The sequence below is a fragment of the Microcaecilia unicolor genome, chromosome 3 (genome assembly GCF_901765095.1).
Source record: "Microcaecilia unicolor chromosome 3, aMicUni1.1, whole genome shotgun sequence".
NCBI classification, from domain to species: Eukaryota; Metazoa; Chordata; class Amphibia; order Gymnophiona; family Siphonopidae; genus Microcaecilia; species Microcaecilia unicolor.
In genome coordinates, this window is record NC_044033.1 from 385320488 (window position 1) to 385339982 (window position 19495).

The window sequence follows — 19495 nt, forward strand, 5'->3', positions numbered from 1 at the left end:
TTTTTAAAGGGAGTGTACGTACAGTATCCAGAGTAAAGAAGAATGCAAAAAGAATGGCATTATAGAGGATGAGATAAAGTGACTCTGATATCTCTTTACCAATATACCACACACTGTTCAGAAGTACACTACAAGAGTTATAGTTGGTGAACAGACCTATATCTCTAGGGTCCAGGGCTACAGATTCCTCAGTTTAAAATATTCCAAATTACTTATCAAACATCTGAGCCTCAGAACCATCATAAGAGAAGAAATGGAACATATCTGTCACTATTTGCATTTTTTAATTGCCATTTTAATGAACCATTTTGCAGTCCATCTGCAGTTCAAATTTATATTTTGGTAAAAATGCTAATATTCCAGCAGGCAGTTATGTCAGATAGAAGGCTATTCTGGTTAGCCCATGTTAACCACCTCCTCATTTCTGTAAATCATAGTGATCATCCATCCTTCTGTACTCTGACTAATGGGCAATTAATATAAGGTTTTATTTTTCACTCCAGTTTCTTATGCCTTCTAAATAATCTCAGAAAGACACTACCTTTTGCTGTGGACCTCTTGCTGGTACAGTTAGAAAGGATGTAGAATTTCTAAAGAAGCATCATGGCAACTGGAAAGGGCACAGAGGACTGTCAAGAACAAATGTATAAAATGAAATATGTAAATAAAGATCCCCATGGCAAACATACAGTTCTGGCAAATCCATGGCACTTCATTCTAGAGCTTATTGCCAGCAAATGAGAACAGATTCTTAAGCATCTAAAGCTGGTTCACTTCTTTTGGCATCCTGATGTGCATCTAGAAGTTTAAACTGTGACCTCCACTCTGTGCCCTGTGATTACATGAAGTCATCTGAATCATAACCATCCTGTGAAGAGAACAAAGAAAACCAAAACAGCATAAGAGAAAAAAAGGTACTTAATTCTCTACAGTCTCTATTTTCTCAATGTATTCTTGGCCACAAATGTTGCCAATTCTTTCAACTATAATACAGTTATCTCTACATTTCAATCTACATTTGGAAATATTTAAGTATTGACTCCCCTCCACCTCCCATTGCTGGAAGTGAGCACCATGAAAATGGGTTTCCTATTTCGAAGAGGCCACTGGTACAATTCAGCTTGATCCTATCCCAATTAATGAACCAACTACTGGGAAAAAATGTTGAAAACTGCAATGAAAAAGAAAAAAAAAATCAAGCTAAAATGCTACCAAAGATGTCATCTTCTGGTTTTGGAATGGGCTGCTCTGAAGTCTTCAGGGAGAAGCAGGCGTCTTGGACGTCCTTGCTCCCTTGGATATGCAAGTCTTAGACATCTCCTCTCCTTCCTATGGCACTCTGAATAGAAGAGTTTACCAGGCTACCCGTAGGCTGTCATAACCTTGACATATCTCCTTTCATTTTAAATTTGATGAAATTATTTCAAAACATGAAGGGAGTTAAATATACAAAAACATTCAATTATAAAAGTAAGAGAATACATAGCTCACCAGAAAGAAAAATAAGTAAAAAGTTCTTGGTAAGTTATAAGTTCTTGGTAAGTTATTATTTAGGCAGTATTATTATATAGGCACAGGCATGCTTTGAAGAGTTAAAACAGGAAAGAGCAGTCAAGAAATTTATGGGAGACACAGCACTGTGCATTAGTGCTGTCCGATTTGCGATTTGAATTAATTTGGTGATTCATTTTTAGCAAATCAATCTGAATTGATTCGTTTTTCTAAAATTCAAGGCTCCTATTCTTCACCGGCAGCTCCTTCCTGCTGCTCACGCCAGCTCCCAGCCTTCCCTCTGACATAACTTTCTGGTCCCACGACTAGAAAGCTGCATCAGAGGGAAGGCTCCAGGATGGCGCGAGCACAGGTAGGAGTCCCAGTTTACTTTTAGGTGTATATAAAACATACCATACACAAAAAGACAGTCCCTGCTCACAGAGCTTACAATCTAGATAAGACAGGTAAACAGACAGAACAATTAAGGGTAAGGGAATAAAGAGGTGAGGATAAAAGGACAGGGCAAGTGAGTTAGGAGTCAAAAGCAGTGGTAAAGAGGTGGGCTTTGAGTTTGGACTTGAAAACGGCTAAAGACGGGGCTAGACGTACATGCTCGGAAGTCTATTCCAGGCTTGAGGTGCAGCAAAATAAAAGGAACAGAGTCTTCAATTAGCAGTAGAGGAGAAGGGGACAGATAGGAGAGATTTGGGGGGGGGGGGGGGGGGGGGGTCTTCTGTCTTCCTTGGAAGTTATCATAAGTGAGGGGAAACTGAATAGAGGCTTAGGGGGATGACTGACTGACTGGCATCCTAGGTAGTGAGGACTGATTAGGAGGGGGCCCAGCCAACCAGCCAATTAGAGAAGGGAGATGGGATAGGGATAGAGAAGGGAGATGGGATAGGGCTAGAGATACAGAGAGATAGGGGGGGGGGCAACAACAGGGGTGGGGGAATGAGAGACCAGAGGACAGGCTGGGGGAGATGAAAGGGGGGGTAGGATAGCTGTTGAAAGTAAATTTCTACCAGTGGCCTGCAACAACAGGGGTGGGGGAATGAGAGGTCAGAGGACAGGTTGGAGAAGAGGACAGCTGCTGGAAGTAAATTTCTGTCAATGGCCTGCAAAGATGCATTAAGAACCAGATTTACTCTTGCCCCTTAGTAAGTTAGGCCCTGAAGGAACTTCAGCAGATCTCAGAAAGGATTTTTCTCCCCATCTTGCCCTTGCTCAACTTTGGTAGAGACAAAAGGGGGGGGGGGGGGGAAGAAGGTGCAGATACAGGGGTGAAGTCTTAGCTGCTTGCTCTTAAACTGAAAGGTCCCAAAAAACAAGTAGGCAAGCACTCTAATTCCCAAAGGAGAGAAACTGTGGAAGAAAACATGGTCTGTAGGTAGGCAGAAAGGCAGATAGATAAAATGTATTAGGTGGTTGAACTTAATAAAGTTTATCTCTGTTTTTACCTACTTTTGACTGTCTGCTTCCACAATTTCTCTCCTAAATTGAAAGAATGTTTGTTGAGTCCTGGGTTAAATCATTAACATATGATCCAACCAAAATACAACACAATCTATCATCTTCTCTGCTACAAATAAACCGATGTGAGCCATGTTCTTATTCTCTTCTTCTCTCACCTCATTTCTCCTATTTCATTTAATGCATTGTAAATCACTAAGCTGGGTGCAAACACTAATTGTGGTATATCAAGTTCAAGTAATGAACTAAATATGCTAACATAGCAGTAATATTAAAATATTCATTCTCAGGATCAGAAGCTAAGTAAGCGCATCTTCTTCAGTAACCGATCTCATTTTCAGTATTTGTAATGACCTGTCATTTCCAAGACAATAATAGCAGAGTCTACTACATACTAGGGGCCCTTCTGAGGTTCATTAATCTTATTTTCAAAAGTTCTGAGCCTGCTTTGAGTGGGAAAGTGCAGGGTACAAATGTAATAATAAATAAATAGACTATAGCAGCAAAAAGAGACTAGGCATGTTATAGGAGACTCATAACTCAATAAATGTTAGTATATAATCAAGACTCTTGCTTTCCCATAATTCTGTAGCCAGTGTTGCAAAATCCACCCCTTCCTGAAGACTTGCTGTGGGAGACTGGGGATTGAGCTGGATTGACTAATATAAGAAGGCAGGCAGGCAGGCAGACAGGAAATTTCAATTGCTTCTCATGCTGATCAGGTGACAAGAGGAGAAGCAGGAGAACACTGCAGTGTGTCCTAGAAAGCTGTACAGGAATGAAGATTGTGGGAATCCCGCTGGTATGGAAGAAGTTGACATGGGATTCCCACAAGGATGGAGGAAGTTGTCATGCGAGTCCTGCAGGAGTGCAGTTAAAATCTCTGGTTAACTCCAGAATGAAGTTTGGAATGCACTGAGAAGGGCAACTGAAGCACCAAAATGAATGTATGAAGAGAGACAGCTAGGAGTGCCAGAATGAGGCTTGGAATGGCCAGAGAGGCAGCTGGAACATCAGACTGAGGCTGGGAACATTAATTGATTGAACAGTGAATACCACTCAAAAAAACCACAGGAGGCTGTTGGGGTTGGAAAGAGAGGGTTGCAAGCAAGTCAATAATAGCGTCAACTCCTGTGGGTATAGGTGGGGATGGAATTAGAGAGATGCATGGGAGCGGGGATAGTGGAACCTGAGTTCTGCGGGATCCCCGTGGAGGTGCCTTCCCTCACCTGAGCAGCAGAGTGCCTTTCCGGCACATACCTCAAAGCACCCTGGTGGTCTAGTGGCTTGAAGTCTCGGTAGCCATTTAAAAAAAGCGGAGACAGCAAGAGGATCAGCAGCAGCAGCAGGCAGGGAAGAGTGGGGATCTTTCCAGTCCGAAGAAGCCACTAGACCATCACGGTGCTTTGAGGTATGTGCCAGGGCACCCAGGGCCAGAGGAGAGGTGGATGGATGGAGTCTGGATGATGTCAAAAGTTGAAGGCAATTAGGTAAGTCTCTGTTTCCCCTTCCTTGCACAGCTGTCATCGCCATACACTCAAAACAAAGCAAGCAAACCTATGAGCTGCTTAATCCAGGTTGTCGCTCTTTATTGTACGTGGCATTTTTATTTAATCTCACTTACATTTTCAAACATGCTGGCTTGTGCAGCACACGGATGTACACAGAGGAAGTATAGTAACTGAATAACTTTTCATAGGTAAAGTAGTAATTTGTTATAAATCGTAATCAGTGTGTCATTTGGAGGGGCTGGTTATAGGGACATCCTAGCACTGATATTCATGCAGAGATTTTTTTTCTCCTAGTAAAGGGCCACTAAAACTGACAACATGTTATGAGAATCAGGTGCTCAACATTCAGAATTTCTATTTACTTATTTATGACATTTATATCCCACATTAAACATGAATTAGGTTGGAATCTGGGAGCATTTAAAATCTTTTCTTTTTTCTGTGCCTATATATGAAAAGAAAAAGATGGCATGTGGGAATTTGCTCCTTTTATTTTATTTATTTATTGCATTTGTATCCCACATTTTCCCACCTATTTGCAGGCTCAATGTAGCAAACATAGCGCCGTGCTGGCAATCACCAGTTCCGGTATGACAAGTACATACTGAAATTATGGTAGAGATCATGTGTGACAGACACATTAAGGAATAGGAAAGGAGAAGAGTTATGTCCATTTCGAGTGTTAGATTCATAAGTACATAAGTAATGCCACACTGGGAAAAGACCAAGGGTCCATCGAGCCCAGCATCCTGTCCACGACAGCGGCCATCCAGGCCAAGGGCACCTGGCAAGTTTCCCAAACATACAAACATTCTATACATGTTATTCCTGGAATTGTGGATTTTTCCCAAGTCCATTTAGTAGTGGTTTATGGACTTGTCCTTTAGGAAACCGTCTAACCCCTTGTTAAACTCTGCCAAGCTAACCGCCTTCACCACGTTCTCTGGCAACGAATTCCAGAGTTTAATTATGCGTTGGGTGAAGAAACATTTTCTCCGATTTATTTTAAATGTACTAGTTTCATCGCATGCCCCCTATTCGTAGTATTTTTGGAAAGCGTGAACAGACGCTTCACATCCACCTGTTCCACTCCACTCATTATTTTATATACCTCTATCATGTCTCCCCTCAGCCGTCTCTTCTCCAAGCTGAAAAGCCCTAGCCTCCTTAGTCTTTCTTCATAGGGAAGTCGTCCCATCCCCGCTATCATTTTAGTCGCCCTTCGCTGCACCTTCTCCAATTCTACTATGAGGCATATTTTCAAAGCACTTAGCCATAGGTTTCTATGGAACTTTGGAAGGCTAAGTGCTTTGAAAATATGCCTCTATATCTTTCTTGAGATGCGGCGACCAGAATTGAACACAATACTCAAGGTGCAGTCGCACCATGGAGGGATACAACGGCATTATAACATCCTCACACCTGTTTTCCATACCTTTCCTAATAATACCCAACATTCTATTTGCTTTCCTAGTCGCAGCAGCACACTGAGCAGAAGGTTTCAGTGTATTATCGACGACGACACCCAGATCCCTTTCTTGGTCCGTAACTCCTAACGTGGAACCTTGCATGACGTAGCTATAGTTCAGGTTCTTTTTTCCCACATGCATCACCTTGCACTTGCTCACATTAAACGTCATCTGCCATTTAGACGCCCAGTCTCCCAGTCTCGTAAGGTCCTTCTGTAATTTTTCACAATCCTGTCGCGAGTTAACGACTTTCAATAACTTTGTGTCATCAGCAAATTACCTCACTAGTTACTCCCATCTCTAAATTATTTATGAACATATTAAAAAGCAGCGGTCCTAGCACAGACCCCTGAGGAACCCCGCTAACTACCCTTCTCCATTGTGAATACTGCCCATTCGTTGTGTTGCAGGGTTTAGGCATTTAAGTTGGATCGTTCAGAGATGCCTTTTTGAACAGGTAAGTTTTCAGTTACTTCCGGAAGTTTGTTAGGTCTTGCGTTGTTTTCACGGCGTTTGGTAGTGCGTTCCACACGTTTGGTAGTGCGTGCTTATATAGGAGAAGCTGGATGCATAGGTTGATTTGTGTCTGAGTCCTTTGCAGCTTGGGTAGTGGAGATTTAAGTATGTGCGTGTTTGATCTTGTTGTGTTTCTGGTTGGTAAGTCAATGAGGTCTGTCATGTATTCTGGGGCCTACACGTAGATAATTCTATGAACCAATGTGCAGATTTTGAATGCAATACATTCTTTGATTGGAAGCCAGTGTAGTTTTTCTCGTAGGGGTTTGGCGCTTTCGAATCTCGTTTTTCCGAATATAAGTCTGGCTGCGGTGTTTTGAGCTGTTTGCAGTTTCTTTATGATTACTGCTTTGCATCTCGCGTAGATTCCATTACAGTAGTCTAGGTGGCTTAGTACCATAGATTGTACCAAGTTGCGGAATATTTCCCTCAGGAAGAAAGGTTTCACTCATTTGAGCTTCCACATTGAGTGGAACATTTTCTTTCTTGTAGATTTCGCTTGGGTGTCTAGCGTGAGGTTTCGGTCTATTATAACTGAGAATTTTCAGGCTGTCTCATACGGGAAGGGTGTAGTCTGGGATGTTTATGTAGTTGGGTTTGTTTGTTTTGTATTGGAATGAGAGGATGAGACAGTGTGTTTTATCTGCATTAAGTTTTAGGTGGAATGCATCCACCCATGAGTTCATGATTTTCAGGCTGATTTTGATTTCATTAGTGATTTCTGTTAGATCATGTTTGTAAGGTTATCATGACATCGTCTGTGTAGATGTATTGGTTGAGTCCTTGGTTGGCCAGGGATTTGGCTAGTGGGGTCATCATTAGGTTGAAAAGGATCGGTGATAGTGGTGATCCTTGGGGTACTCCACAGTCTGATTTCCATGGTGATGATATGTTCGAGTGAGATTTCACTTGATATGTTCTTGCGGTTAAGAAACCCTTAATCCAGCTAAGTACATTTCCACCAATCCTGAAGTATTCTAGGATGTATAGTAGTATTTTATGGTTTACCATGTCGAATGCACGAGACATGTCGAATTGTAGGAGAAGTATGCTTTTGCCTTTTGCAATTTCTTGTTTAAACTTGGGTAGAAGAGTTACTAGTACTGTTTCAGTGCTGTGGTTGGAGCGAAATCCTGATTGTGATTCGTGTAGTACAGAGAATTTGTTTAAGTAATAGGTGAGTTGTTTGGTTACCATGCTTTCCGTCAGTTTGACTACCAGTGGGATAGATGTGACTGGTCGGTAGTTGGTGATTTCGTTCATTTTCTTCTTTGTATCTTTTGGTATCGGTGTGAGTAGGATGTTGACATTTTCCTTGGGGAAGCGTCCATGTTGAAGCATGTAGTTGAGGTGGGATATGAGGTCTGTCATGAAACGTTGAGGGGCGGATTTTATTAGGTAATTGGGACAGGTGTCCAGTTTACAGTGAGTTCTGGCGGACTTGTTGATCGCCTGGGTGATTGTTTCCACGGTGAGGAGAGCAAAGTTTGTCCAGGTTCTGTCTGCAGGGTATTCATCGATGATTGAGTCTAGACACTCAATGAACTTTTCGAAGTCGGTGGTATTCTGAGGTAACGTGTTGCGTAGGTTTACAATTTTTTCTTTGATGTATTTAGCAAGTGTGTGGGCTGATGGGGTGTCTGTAGTGGTTGTGGTGACCAGTGTGGTGTCTAATAGTTTGTTCACGAGTTGGTATAGTTTCTTCGTGTCTTTGTAGTCTGGTCCTATTTTGGTTTTGTAGTATGACCTTTTGGTTTGTCTTATTGCATATTTATATTTTCTTTGTGTCTGTTTCCATGCATTGAGGGTGTGCTCATTTTTTATTTTTTCCATGCTCATTCGAGTTTTCTAGTTTATGTTTTCAGTTTTCTCAGGTCTTCGTTGTACCACGGTCTCGAGTTCTGTCTACGTGAGGATCTTGTTTGTAGTGGTGCTATTTTGTCTAATATGTTTCTGCATCTTATGTCCCAGTCTATGAGATAGTATATCGAGTCCATTTGTGGTGTCCATTTGTTATTGTAGATCAGTTTCCAGAATATTTCCGGGTCTACTTGGCCTTTTGTGGTGTAGGTTGAGTGTTCTTGTATTCGGTTTGAGCCCTTTTTTCGCCACTGTAGGGATACGTTTAGTTTGTAATGGTCTGACCATCGTGTGTCTGTCCATTTAGTATCCATTATTATTAGGTTCTGGTCGGAGGACAGCTTATGTGTGATAAGGTCAAGTATGTGCCCTTTGACATGGGTTGCTTGCATATGTGGCCATTTGAGGTCCCATAGTTGGAGGAATTCCTTGCATTCACGTGTATTTGCGGAGTTTGGGTCTTCTAGGTGAAGGGTGATGTTGCCTAGTATTAGTATGTTGGAGTTAGCTACACAGGTGTTTGATATGGAATCCATGAAGTGTTGTTGGGATTCATACCAGTTACCTGGTGGTCTATAAAACAGGACACAGTTTAGGTGGCCAAGTAGGGTTGAGTGGTGGATTCTGATTGAGGCAATTTCAAGTTGTGGTGTTATGGACTAGGCGATGGTTTCGGTGGTGAAGTGGGATTGATGGATTAGTGCTATGCCTCCGCCTCTCTTTTCTTGTGTAGTCCAGCGGGTGATTTTGTATCCTGGGGGGCATAAATCCAGAATTATGGGGTCCTTTTGATCATGGATCCAGGTTTCATTGATGAAAAGTAGGTCGAGGTTTTCTGACATGATCCAGTCTGTTATTATTGCTGTTTTATTTACTACGGATCTGGCGTTGATGTAGCCCACTTGAATTTTTTGGTAGGGGTCTATTGTGTTCGGTATTGTGTTGATTTTTGTCATTTAGTACATAAGCATCGCTATTACTGGGAAAAGACCAAGGGTCCATCAAGCCCAGCATCCTGTCTCCGACAGTGGCCAATCCAGGTGATATGGGTTTGTTATGACCATTCTTTCCCATGTGTTGGTGTTGTCCACGTGTTGGTTTTCTTCCTTTGTCCTGGTTGTCTGTTTGGTGGGGTGTGGTGCATCTAGGCAATCTTATATGGTTTTGTATTGTGGGTATGGTGTTGATTTCTGTAAGTGGGGTGGTTAGTATTTGGTGGATTAGGGATAGGGAGTAGGTTATTAGGAGCAGTTTGACGGTATTCATTTTGGTGTCGATTTGCTATGGGTTGCAGGTGAGCGGTGTTTGATAATTGTGTGGTACTGCTTTGTTCTTTGGGTGGAATCCTGTGTTCTGGTTTTATGTGTTTTCGGTTTGGTTTGGGTGTGTCGAGATCTTCGGAATCCTTTTTAGTGATTTGTGTGGATTTGTTGATTAAATGTGGATAATTTACTTACATTTAGTTGTTTAGAGTTGTGTTGGAGGTTGGAATCTGTGAGAGACTTCCCCTGGATCCTTGCTTGGCTGAACAGTTTTTTCGGGGTTTCATAACCATGCAGTTTCTGTACTTCTTGGCCGCCTGCACTGTTTTGTTTCCCTTCCACCATGAACTATCTTTTGGGCGTCTCCGTGTCCCTCTCTCGTTTCTCGGTGCTTTTGCCCCTTCAGGGTTGGACCGTGAACGGTCATGGCCCACGTGCTCTCTCGGACCTGGTGTGGCTCGGTCGCTTCTCTCTTCTGCGCTGGGCGAGCGAGTGGAGGTTGAGGGCTTATCACCCCTGCTCTAGACGCCGCCCACTGCTTAACCGTTGCAGTTCCAGGTGACTAGGTGACCGTGCTTGGGCTGTGGTAGAGTTCAGACCACCTCTGCTTCGGTCGCCGTCCGCTGCACAATTGCTGCTCTACACTGCACAGGTGTTGCTCTCCGCAACAGCACCAGGTAGTCTCTCGCGCAGCTCGGTTGCTGTTCTCCGCTGCGCGACCGTGTGGTTGGGCTGGCGAATTGGGGTTAGGGTCAGGCCACCTCTGCCCTGGTCGTTGCGGTTCTATGTGGCTTACGGATGAGTTGGGGTTAGGGTACAGTCTGCTTCTGCTCCGTTTGCTCGTCGCTTCTCGTCGTTGCGGAGGGCAGTCAAAGCGGAGGGCAGCCCACTCTGCCCTGGTCGTCGCCCGTTGATTTTCTGCTGCAAGCCGCCGAGGCTCTGGTAGATGCTGCAGAGGTGGGATGGCAGGTTAGGGCAGGCCGGAGGCGCAACCAATTGCTGACCCTCGGTTTTCTCGCTGACCTCCGTGGGGAGAGGTTCACTTGCTTCTCCCTGCTTTGGGGGCAGTATCGGCACTTACTGTCAGTTGTTTCTGGTCCCCTTTTGCTCATGGAGCCTCTGCTCAGGCACGGAGCTCAGCAGGACCGTCCTGTTGATTGCAGTGGTATATTATAAAAATGTACTTGCCTTTTTTACTGCTACTTTTTTCACAGAGAGGTACTGAATAATGAGGGAAGGGCTTCCTGCAAAGTTTTGTCCAGCGTCAGTCTAAATGTGCCAACACTGTCCAGTTCAGAACACTATTAGCCGCCAGGTTCATACAAAGTTAATTATGTTCAGCAAAAAATAAATCTGTTGCCTCAGACTGTTTGCTGTGTGAATATTCCATCACTGTTTCATTATTACTACCAAGTAAAGGGCATTTGCATTAAACTTTGTTTTAATTCATTTATCCAGTCCTTACATGCATGTGGTTTTGCCTTTTAAACACAAAGGTGAATCCCAAGGGTGGTTGAACAATTAGGTATTGATTGTGTTGTTTCTGGCTTTACTTGTTTTGGAATTGGCAGGGCCGCCGAGACACTAAGCCAGGCCCTTGGCAAGGCTGCACCCCTCCCCCCCCCCGCTGCAGTCCCTGGTCTCACCTGCCTGCCCTCAGCTCCGTCTGCCACCGGGCCCCCTGCATTAAAATCGGCAGCGCCTCCGCTCCATTTGGAAAGGCAGATCGCCTCCCTTCGGGCCTTCCCTCACTGTGTCCCGCCCTCGTCTGATGTAACTTCTGGTTTCCGTGAGGGCGGGACACAGTGAGGGAAGGTCCGAAGGAAGGCGATCTGGTTTTCCAAACGGAACTGAGGCGCTGCCAATTTTAATGCAGGGGGGCTGGTGGTGGACGGAGCAGAGGGCAGGCAGGTGAGACTGGGACTGCAGCGCCGGATGGCTTGACTCCGGCGCCAGGCCCCCCCTTGGAGGCCCGGGGAATTTTGTCCCCCCTGCCCCCCCCCCTCCGCGGCCCTGGAATTTGGTTTGCGTCCTGTACGGATCTGTACATCTGCTGTCTTAGCAGAGTACAGAAGAACATTATTATTACTTTTACTAGTATTTTTACTGCTTACAGAATTTCGCATTCTTGGGGGGGTGGGGGGGGGGGGGGAATCAAGGGGGAACAAGGTGACTGCAGTACAGCAAGGGCTGGGTGGGCCAGGAGTTGGGATGGAGGAGATTACTTGTGGCGGGGACAGGCAGGGATGGGTTAGATTCCCACGGGGCCGGGTTAGATTACTGTCCCCATGCAACTCTCTAGATGGAATGGATCTTAGCAAGTACAAGTGGGTATGCATTAGATTCCATTGGGGATGGGTAAAATTTTTGTCCCCATGCAACTCTGTGATCTCTCTTTCTAATGCCCTGGGCCCAACCACTGATTTGAACCAAACAGATACAAGAAGGCAGGCTCAAGGTGGAAGAAGGGGAGGGCCCAATCAACACAGTACCACTCTCCTTTTCCACTTGCCACCCAATCAGCATGGGGTTGGGGGAAGGGGATATTAGTACCAGTGAACTGAAGGGAGTGAGTTGACTAGAAGTTCTTAAAGAGATTATGTAAGGGGCTAACTGCTGGGCTGGGCTAGAGCTGACTGGGAAAGAACAGCAGAAGTGAGGGTATATGGAGGGGGTAAAACAGTGGACAAGGGCAGAACAGAATGAAAGAATGTAGGGGGACAAAACAGAGTGATTGAAGGGGTTGCAGTTTGTGTACTGGAGGAGAGAGAGGGCATGTGAGAGAATCAAAGGTGCTGCAGGATGTGACTTAGGAGACAGGAAATGAAATGCGAATGAGGATTATAAGGGGTATGTAAATGTATGGATACAGTCATAGGATTGGATGGGATAAATGGAAATTAGAGGATTATGGGGAGAGTGAGTGAATGACAGGCATAGAGCATAAAGGGATAATTTCTTTCTGCTAATCCCAGATACCATTTCCCTGATGAAGGATCCCTTCTCGTCTTCCTCCCTGCCTTGCACTCTGACTTTTCCTAACTTCTTTTATGCTTTCATTCCCCTTCCAGCCTCTCTCTCTCTGCCCCTGAAATACCTTCCCCATTTCTCTCCTCTGAGATGTGCTCCTCTCCTCTCAGATTATCCTTTATCTCCCTATTCCTCTCTCCTCTTCTGACAAAGATTGATTCATTTTCCGGGACAACTAAGACAGCCTGCAACAATAGAGGTGGGGGAATACGAGACTAGAGGACAGGTTGGGGGAGATGTTGGGTGAAGGTGGGGGGGGGGGGGGGGGGGGGAGAGGAGGACAGCTGCTGCAAATAAATATCTGCCAATGGCCTGTAGCGATGCATTAAGAACCAGATTTACTAAGCTTTCTTGTCCCTTAGTAAGTTAGGCCATGAAGATACTGTCATTGATTTATAAAGTTCTACCTCAGATAGTGCTTTGGTATTTGTTACAGGCAGTGCGCGTTTCCTGAGATCTGAGAATGTAAGACAACTGGTGCCAGTATTATGTGGAAACAAGAGTAAGTGCTTTCTTGATAGCCGGTCCAGTGTCATGGAACAAGCTCCCCAGTCATTTGTGTTTTTGTTCAAATTTACTAGTTTATGAAAATTCTAAAACCTTGGATGTTTTTTCAGGCCTCTTCTAATGTACGATTATACAGCAGCCGCTAAGTATGTTTTAGAGTACAGCCGTTATATTTTGTGAAATGGTAATGTTTTGAAGTTGTGCTGGTTTTTTTAAATGTTTTTTTTTAATGCATGTTTTACTGTAAGCTGCTTAGTGTTAAGCAGGGTATACATTTCTTAAATAAATAAATATGGAGCACTAGAAAATAAGAAGGTGGCTCAAAACTGTGAGCTTTAATGTTCACAACACTGAGCTACTATGAAAGCATATGGGAAGTCTAGCTCGCCTCAGAAAGGCAGATCCTTTCTTTATGGTATGATATTTGTTCCTCATTGATTTTATGTTCTCTAGATGCTCGCTATCCTAATACGAGAGAGAGGTCTAGTACAGTTGTATACTGTAGATTTTTTTTGGGGGGGGGAAGGGGTAGAAAACCTAGAAATCTCTTTAGACTTAAATGCTTCCCAAAGATAAGTGTGGGACTACACTGCCTATCTTTTTAATATGGCTTCAGGAGGACGCCATATTACACAGACCAGTTGTGTGATACATTGGATATACTCTGACTTGGTTAGAATAGCACTTAATTCAACCTCTTTCTGGTAGTTTCTTGCTGCATGCTACGGCAGCCCAGCCTAGTAACACATGGGTGGATGGGTAATTTGGAGATCCATGAGGATTATTTGGCAAAGTTGATAAAGTTCTTGGGGGGCAATTCTCATGTCTCCCCTTTGCTTTCCTTGACAGGTAATTTGGATTTCCCTTCAGGAATCCAGGGGCAGACTATCCGTGGATGTGGATGAAAATGGCCACTGACAACCCACCACAACTGTCTTCCAATGTACTATTATGGGAGATGCAATATAAATACCTGCTGTGGGCTTATATCACACCATGGCACGTGTTCCGAGCTGGCCTGTGAGAGGTGCTTGCATCAAATATGGGGTGGATAAGGTAAACCTGGGCCACGTTTTGGCTTTGCTCCCGAATACAGATCTTTCAGAGAAAAGTGGTATTGGACCTATATAAAGTTCTACACTATTCCTTGACATGACATGCACCTAGCCTGTTTGGCGATGTCTCCGATTTACATGAGTTGTATTGCATTGGTTGAGACAGGGATATTTTTCTTGCTAAAGTGTGTTTGATAGCCAAAAACTATTTTGATCAGTTGGAGGACCTCTGCCTGCACCCCCATCCCCCAGACTCAGTGGCATGCATTGAGTTTTAACATGCTGGTGGAGTGTCAGGTAGAAGGCTATGTAGATTCTTCCAAGTGGCACAAACTTGAGGCATCTTTTTTTTATATGACATCAAATATGATTCCTCCTTAGGAGTAATATTTTACTCCTATGCAGATGATATGTTTTGTTAATCCCTGTTGGTAACGACCAGTACAAGACAATCTAAGGTTGCTTTGTGTATTTTGAAGATCAAATACTACAGCTCGATTCACAGTTTTAAGTTGAATGCTAAGACAACAAAATTAATTTGGCTTGATCATAATGTTAATACTGCCCAAGATTTATTTGTTGTTTCTGATGATCTTACCTTGAAAGTTGAGCATACTTCCAAGGCCCTTGGGGTTATTCTACATAACACTTTTTCCTTTGAACCCCAAGTTAACCAATTAGTTCAAGTAGTATTTCTTAAACTCCGTCAATTATGCCAAATTCATCATTATTTTGATAGGAAAGATCTTGTGATTTTAGTCCAGGCTGTTGTTCTAAGTCATTTAGAATATTGTCATTTAGACAAACTGCGTGTATAATAGCCGTCAATAAATTACCGAGCATTTTGTGCAACAGAGGGACAGAGCGGGACCCTAGAAAGAGAGAATTGGGGATCGGGAAGTGCGAGGATGCCCAAATCAAAACTATTTGGACGTCCCTTTCGATAATACCCCTCCAGGTCTCTCTCAGCCAATCACAGCGCGTTTAGCTGACACCAGTGACAGCTAAACGCGCTGTGATAGGCTGAGAGAGACCTGGAGGGGCATAATCGAAAGGGACATCCAAATAGTTTTGATTTGGACGTCCTCACACATGCCAATCCCCGATTCTCTCCGCCGGTGGTCATTTCGGGCACCTTAGTCATAAGAAAAACACGTCCAAGAGAAGGATGCCCATCACAAAATCTGAAGAAAAAAATGTCCAATTGCTCGTCAGGGATGTCCAACTGTTAGCCACTTGAAAGGACGCCCCCGACGAGCACTTGGACGATTTTTTTTTCTTCCGATTTTTGCGAAGGGCGTCCTCCTCTGCATGGGTCCCGCTCACAGCAGCCCCAACGAGAGGTGCAGATCTCCCATTAGGTTTTCCACGGTGCATGGGGTCGGAAAACGGCTGTGCATCTGCCTTGCATGCGCAATATAATACTAACTAGTAAAAAAGGCCCGTTTCTGACACAAATGAAACGGGCGCTAGCAAGGTTTTCCTTGGAGTGTGTATGTTTGGGAGAGTGTATGTGAGAGTGACTGTTTGAGAGTCAGAGTGAAAGTGTGAGTGTGTGAGAGAGAGAGTGAGTCTGGGTGTGAGTGTGTTTGTGAGAGAGTGTGTGTGTGAGAATGAGAGTGTGTGCAAGTGTGTATGTGAGACACAGTGTGAGAGAGAGTGTGTGTGTGTGGGCGAGAGAGAGAGTGTGTGTGAGACACAGATTCTCTGTGAGAGTGAGTGTATGAGACCAAGCGAGTGTGTGAGTGACTGTGTGGCACATAGAGAGTGAATGTGATACAGTGTGAGACAGAGTGTGTGAGAGGGAGAGTCAGAAAGACATTGTATATGAGAGAGAGAGTGTGAGCCGTGCCCATCTGTCCCCTGCCCCCTCCATTCATCCTTTTCCAGCAATTCCCCTATCTCCCTGAGCCCTGCCCTCCCAATCCATGGCCATCCATGTTTCTCTGTCACCTGCCCCCTCCATTCATCCCTATCCAGCATTTCCCCTCTCTGCCTGAGGCCTGCCCTGCAATCCATATCCATCCATGCCCATCTGTCCCCTCCATTCATCCCTATCCAGCAATTCCCCTCTCCCTGAGTCCTGCCCTTCCAATCCATGTCCATCCATGCTCCTCTGTCACCTGGCCCCTCCATTTTTCCCTATCCAGCATTTCCCCTCTCTGCCTGAGGCCTGTCCTGCAATCCATATCCATCCATGCCCATCTGTCCCCTCCATTCATCCCTATCCAGCAATTCCCCTCTCCCTGAGTCCTGCCCTTCCAATCCATGTCCATCCATGCTCCTCTGTCACCTGGCCCCTCCATTTTTCCCTATCCAGCATTTCCCCTCTCTGCCTGAGGCCTGTCCTGCAATCCATATCCATCCATGCCCATCTGTCCCCTCCATTCATCCCTATCCAGCAATTCCCCTCTCCCTGAGTCCTGCCCTTCCAATCCATGTCCATCCATGCTCCCCTGTCACCTGGCCCCTCCATTTTTCCCTATCCAGCATTTCCCCTCTCTGCCTGAGGCCTGTCCTGCAATCCATATCCATCCATGCCCATCTGTCCCCTCCATTCATCCCTATCCAGCAATTCCCCTCTCCCTGAGTCCTGCCCTTCCAATCCATGTCCATCCATGCTCCTCTGTCACCTGGCCCCTCCATTTTTCCCTATCCAGCATTTCCCCTCTCTGCCTGAGGCCTGTCCTGCAATCCATATCCATCCATGCCCATCTGTCCCCTCCATTCATCCCTATCCAGCAATTCCCCTCTCCCTGAGTCCTGCCCTTCCAATCCATGTCCATCCATGCTCCTCTGTCACCTGGCCCCTCCATTTTTCCCTTTCCAGCAATTTCCCTCTCTCCCTGAGCTCTGCCCTCCCAATCTATGCCCATCCATGCTCCTCTGTCCCCTGCCCCCTCCATTCTTCCTTTTCATGTAATTCCCCTCTCTTCCTTCCATGACCCCTCCTCGCATCCATGCTCCTCTCTGTCCCATGTCCCAGCCTGGCCCGCCCTCTTCTTCCCCCCCCCCTCCTCTTCGCATCCATGCTGTCGTTTTTCCCCTGCCCTCCTGCTCCCAGTGTTCAACTTTGCTGCCCACCCTCTTCTATCCCCCCAACATCCCTTTTCTTTTTTTTTTTTTATTTTTTTTATTTACCTCCGTGGTGGCGGTTCCAGCAGCGCAGCGTCAGGGAAGGAGGCGGCGCTCCCGACGTCTAGCCTTCCCTTCGCTGTGTTCCGCCTTCTTCTGACCTCATCATTGACGTCAGAAGAAGGCGGAACACAGCGAAGGGAAGGCTAGACGTCGGGAGCGCCGCCTCCTTCCCTGACGCTGCGCTGCCGGAACCGCCACCACAGAGGTAAATGTAATATAGTAAAACGCACCGTGCGTGGGTGCGATCCGTTTGTTTTTTTTTCTGCCCTCGCGATCCGTGTGTTTTCCCCGCCCTCGACGTCATGACGTTTGACGCGAGGGCGGGGCAGAGACGGCTGGGTGGCTTCACACCATGAACGCCACGAACTCCACGAATGCCACGAACCCTTCAGGGAGTGTTTTTTAGTGACTTCAGAACGTTGTCCTCATTAGAACGTTCACGGTGCGTTTTATTATATTAGATTAGCTCATTATAATAACTTTTAGATCATTTGCATTCCGCTTTCGTTAGCTGCTACCGTGACAGGAAAATGGCTCGGAGAACCCTTTTGTGCACGTCTTGTTTTACTACTTGCTCACTAGACTGGCTAGAACTGGTTTAAAAACCACGTTGCTGGCTCGTTAAGTTTAGTGCATCTGGCCCTTAGTTTTAACTAAGTAAGGGTGGGGTATTGCCATGAAATCCTAATCAGAAGACTTACAAGACTTTCAATATACTTAAATGAGGCAGTAGGAGCAGATAAGCAGAAGGATACTTTCTACAGTCTTTCACATCACACAGAAAGGAGAGATAAATACATTAAATTTACTCATGCTGTTATTGTTTGGAGATTTAATGAATCATTGCTAAATTCATGGTTGCTGATTTGTAACACATGTGCAGAGTTGATAGCACATACATACCTCATTCGCTGACATGTTCTCTGCTTTCATCAGTGAAGTATAGCTCCTGGAAAGAAATTGCAGATGTTATCTCAAAATGTATTCCAAGCTTTAGAAACTCAAATATAATGAAGCAGCTGTTCTCCGAGGCCAGCAGGACACATTTCACACAGATAGGTGACATCATCTGATTAAGCTCGGCTTGGAAACTTCACAACAGCTTTCCAGAAGCCTTTAGAAGACTACACCGTGCATGCACACCTCCCCCCCCCCCCCCCCCCCCAGGTGCCGCTGCACAAGACCAGTCTTTTAGAAAGCTAATACGATACAACTCCTAGGGGAGGTGGGCAGCTTTGCAAAAATGTGTGTCCTGCAGTCCTCAGAGAGTATCTGCTACAAGTGAGCAACTTCGCTTTCTTCAAGGATAAGCAGGACAGCATATTCCCACAGAAGGGCATCCCTAGCTAATAGACAGACCAAAACAAAAAGGGAATAACAAGGCCTAGAATACTTTCATAAGAGTAGCCATACTGGGTCAGACCACTGGTCCTTCTAGCCCAGTATCCTGTTTTCCAAACAGTGGCCAAGCCAAGTCACAAGTACCTGGCAGAAATTTTACATTTTTCTTTTTTGGAACAGACGACAAATGGGCCTAGGAGATGGATTCTAGACACCAACTAGATTCTGAAGGACAGATTGAACAAAATTGACTGTCTCACTGGGAGCCTTGCTCTAAACAGTAAAGAGATATGAATGAGTGGACTGAAGACCATGTTGCAGCTCTGCAAATCTCCTGTATAGAAGCACCCCTCAAGTGGGCTACTGAGGAAGCCATAACTCTGACATTAAGAGCTTTGACATGACCTTCCAGAGAGAGCCTGGCCTAGGAATAAGTAAAGAAAATAAAGTCAGCTAGGCAGTTGGATAACGTGTTTACTGATGATAGTTCCCATCCTGTTAGGGATGAAAGAAACAACAAGCTGGGTGGACTGTTTACTCCACATAGAAGGCCAAGGCTCTCATGCAGTTGAAGATGAACAGCACACTTTTACTGGGATGGGCATGGGGTTTCAGGAAGAATGATGCTAGAACAATTGACTAATTAAGAAATCCTAACACGATGCATGTGAAGAACTACTCTACTGCGATGAAAGCTAGTGAAAGGTGATCAGCTACTAGAACCTGGAGCTATTGACCCTGCAGGCTGAAGTGACTGCCACTAAGAAAATGACCTTATGGCTCAAACAGAGATTTCATCTGCTGTGTAAGAGCAACATTGAGTTCCCATTACACTGTGAGAG

The 19495-nt window shown here is 45.0% G+C and overlaps 1 protein-coding gene across 1 annotated transcript in view; it reads right to left on the reverse strand.

Annotated features, from left to right (window-relative positions):
• Positions 1 to 267: 267 nt before the first annotated feature.
• The window catches only part of CCDC25 (coiled-coil domain containing 25), an 87245-nt gene continuing 68017 nt past the window's right edge, over positions 268 to 19495 (reverse strand). Inside the window, exons 8-9 of the mRNA XM_030198670.1 lie at positions 18216 to 18261; positions 268 to 868 (exon numbers count right to left, since the gene is read on the reverse strand). Of these exons, the coding sequence (XP_030054530.1) occupies positions 839 to 868; positions 18216 to 18261 (76 nt within the window). The 3' untranslated portion in view covers positions 268 to 838. The remainder of the gene's footprint in view (positions 869 to 18215; positions 18262 to 19495) is intronic.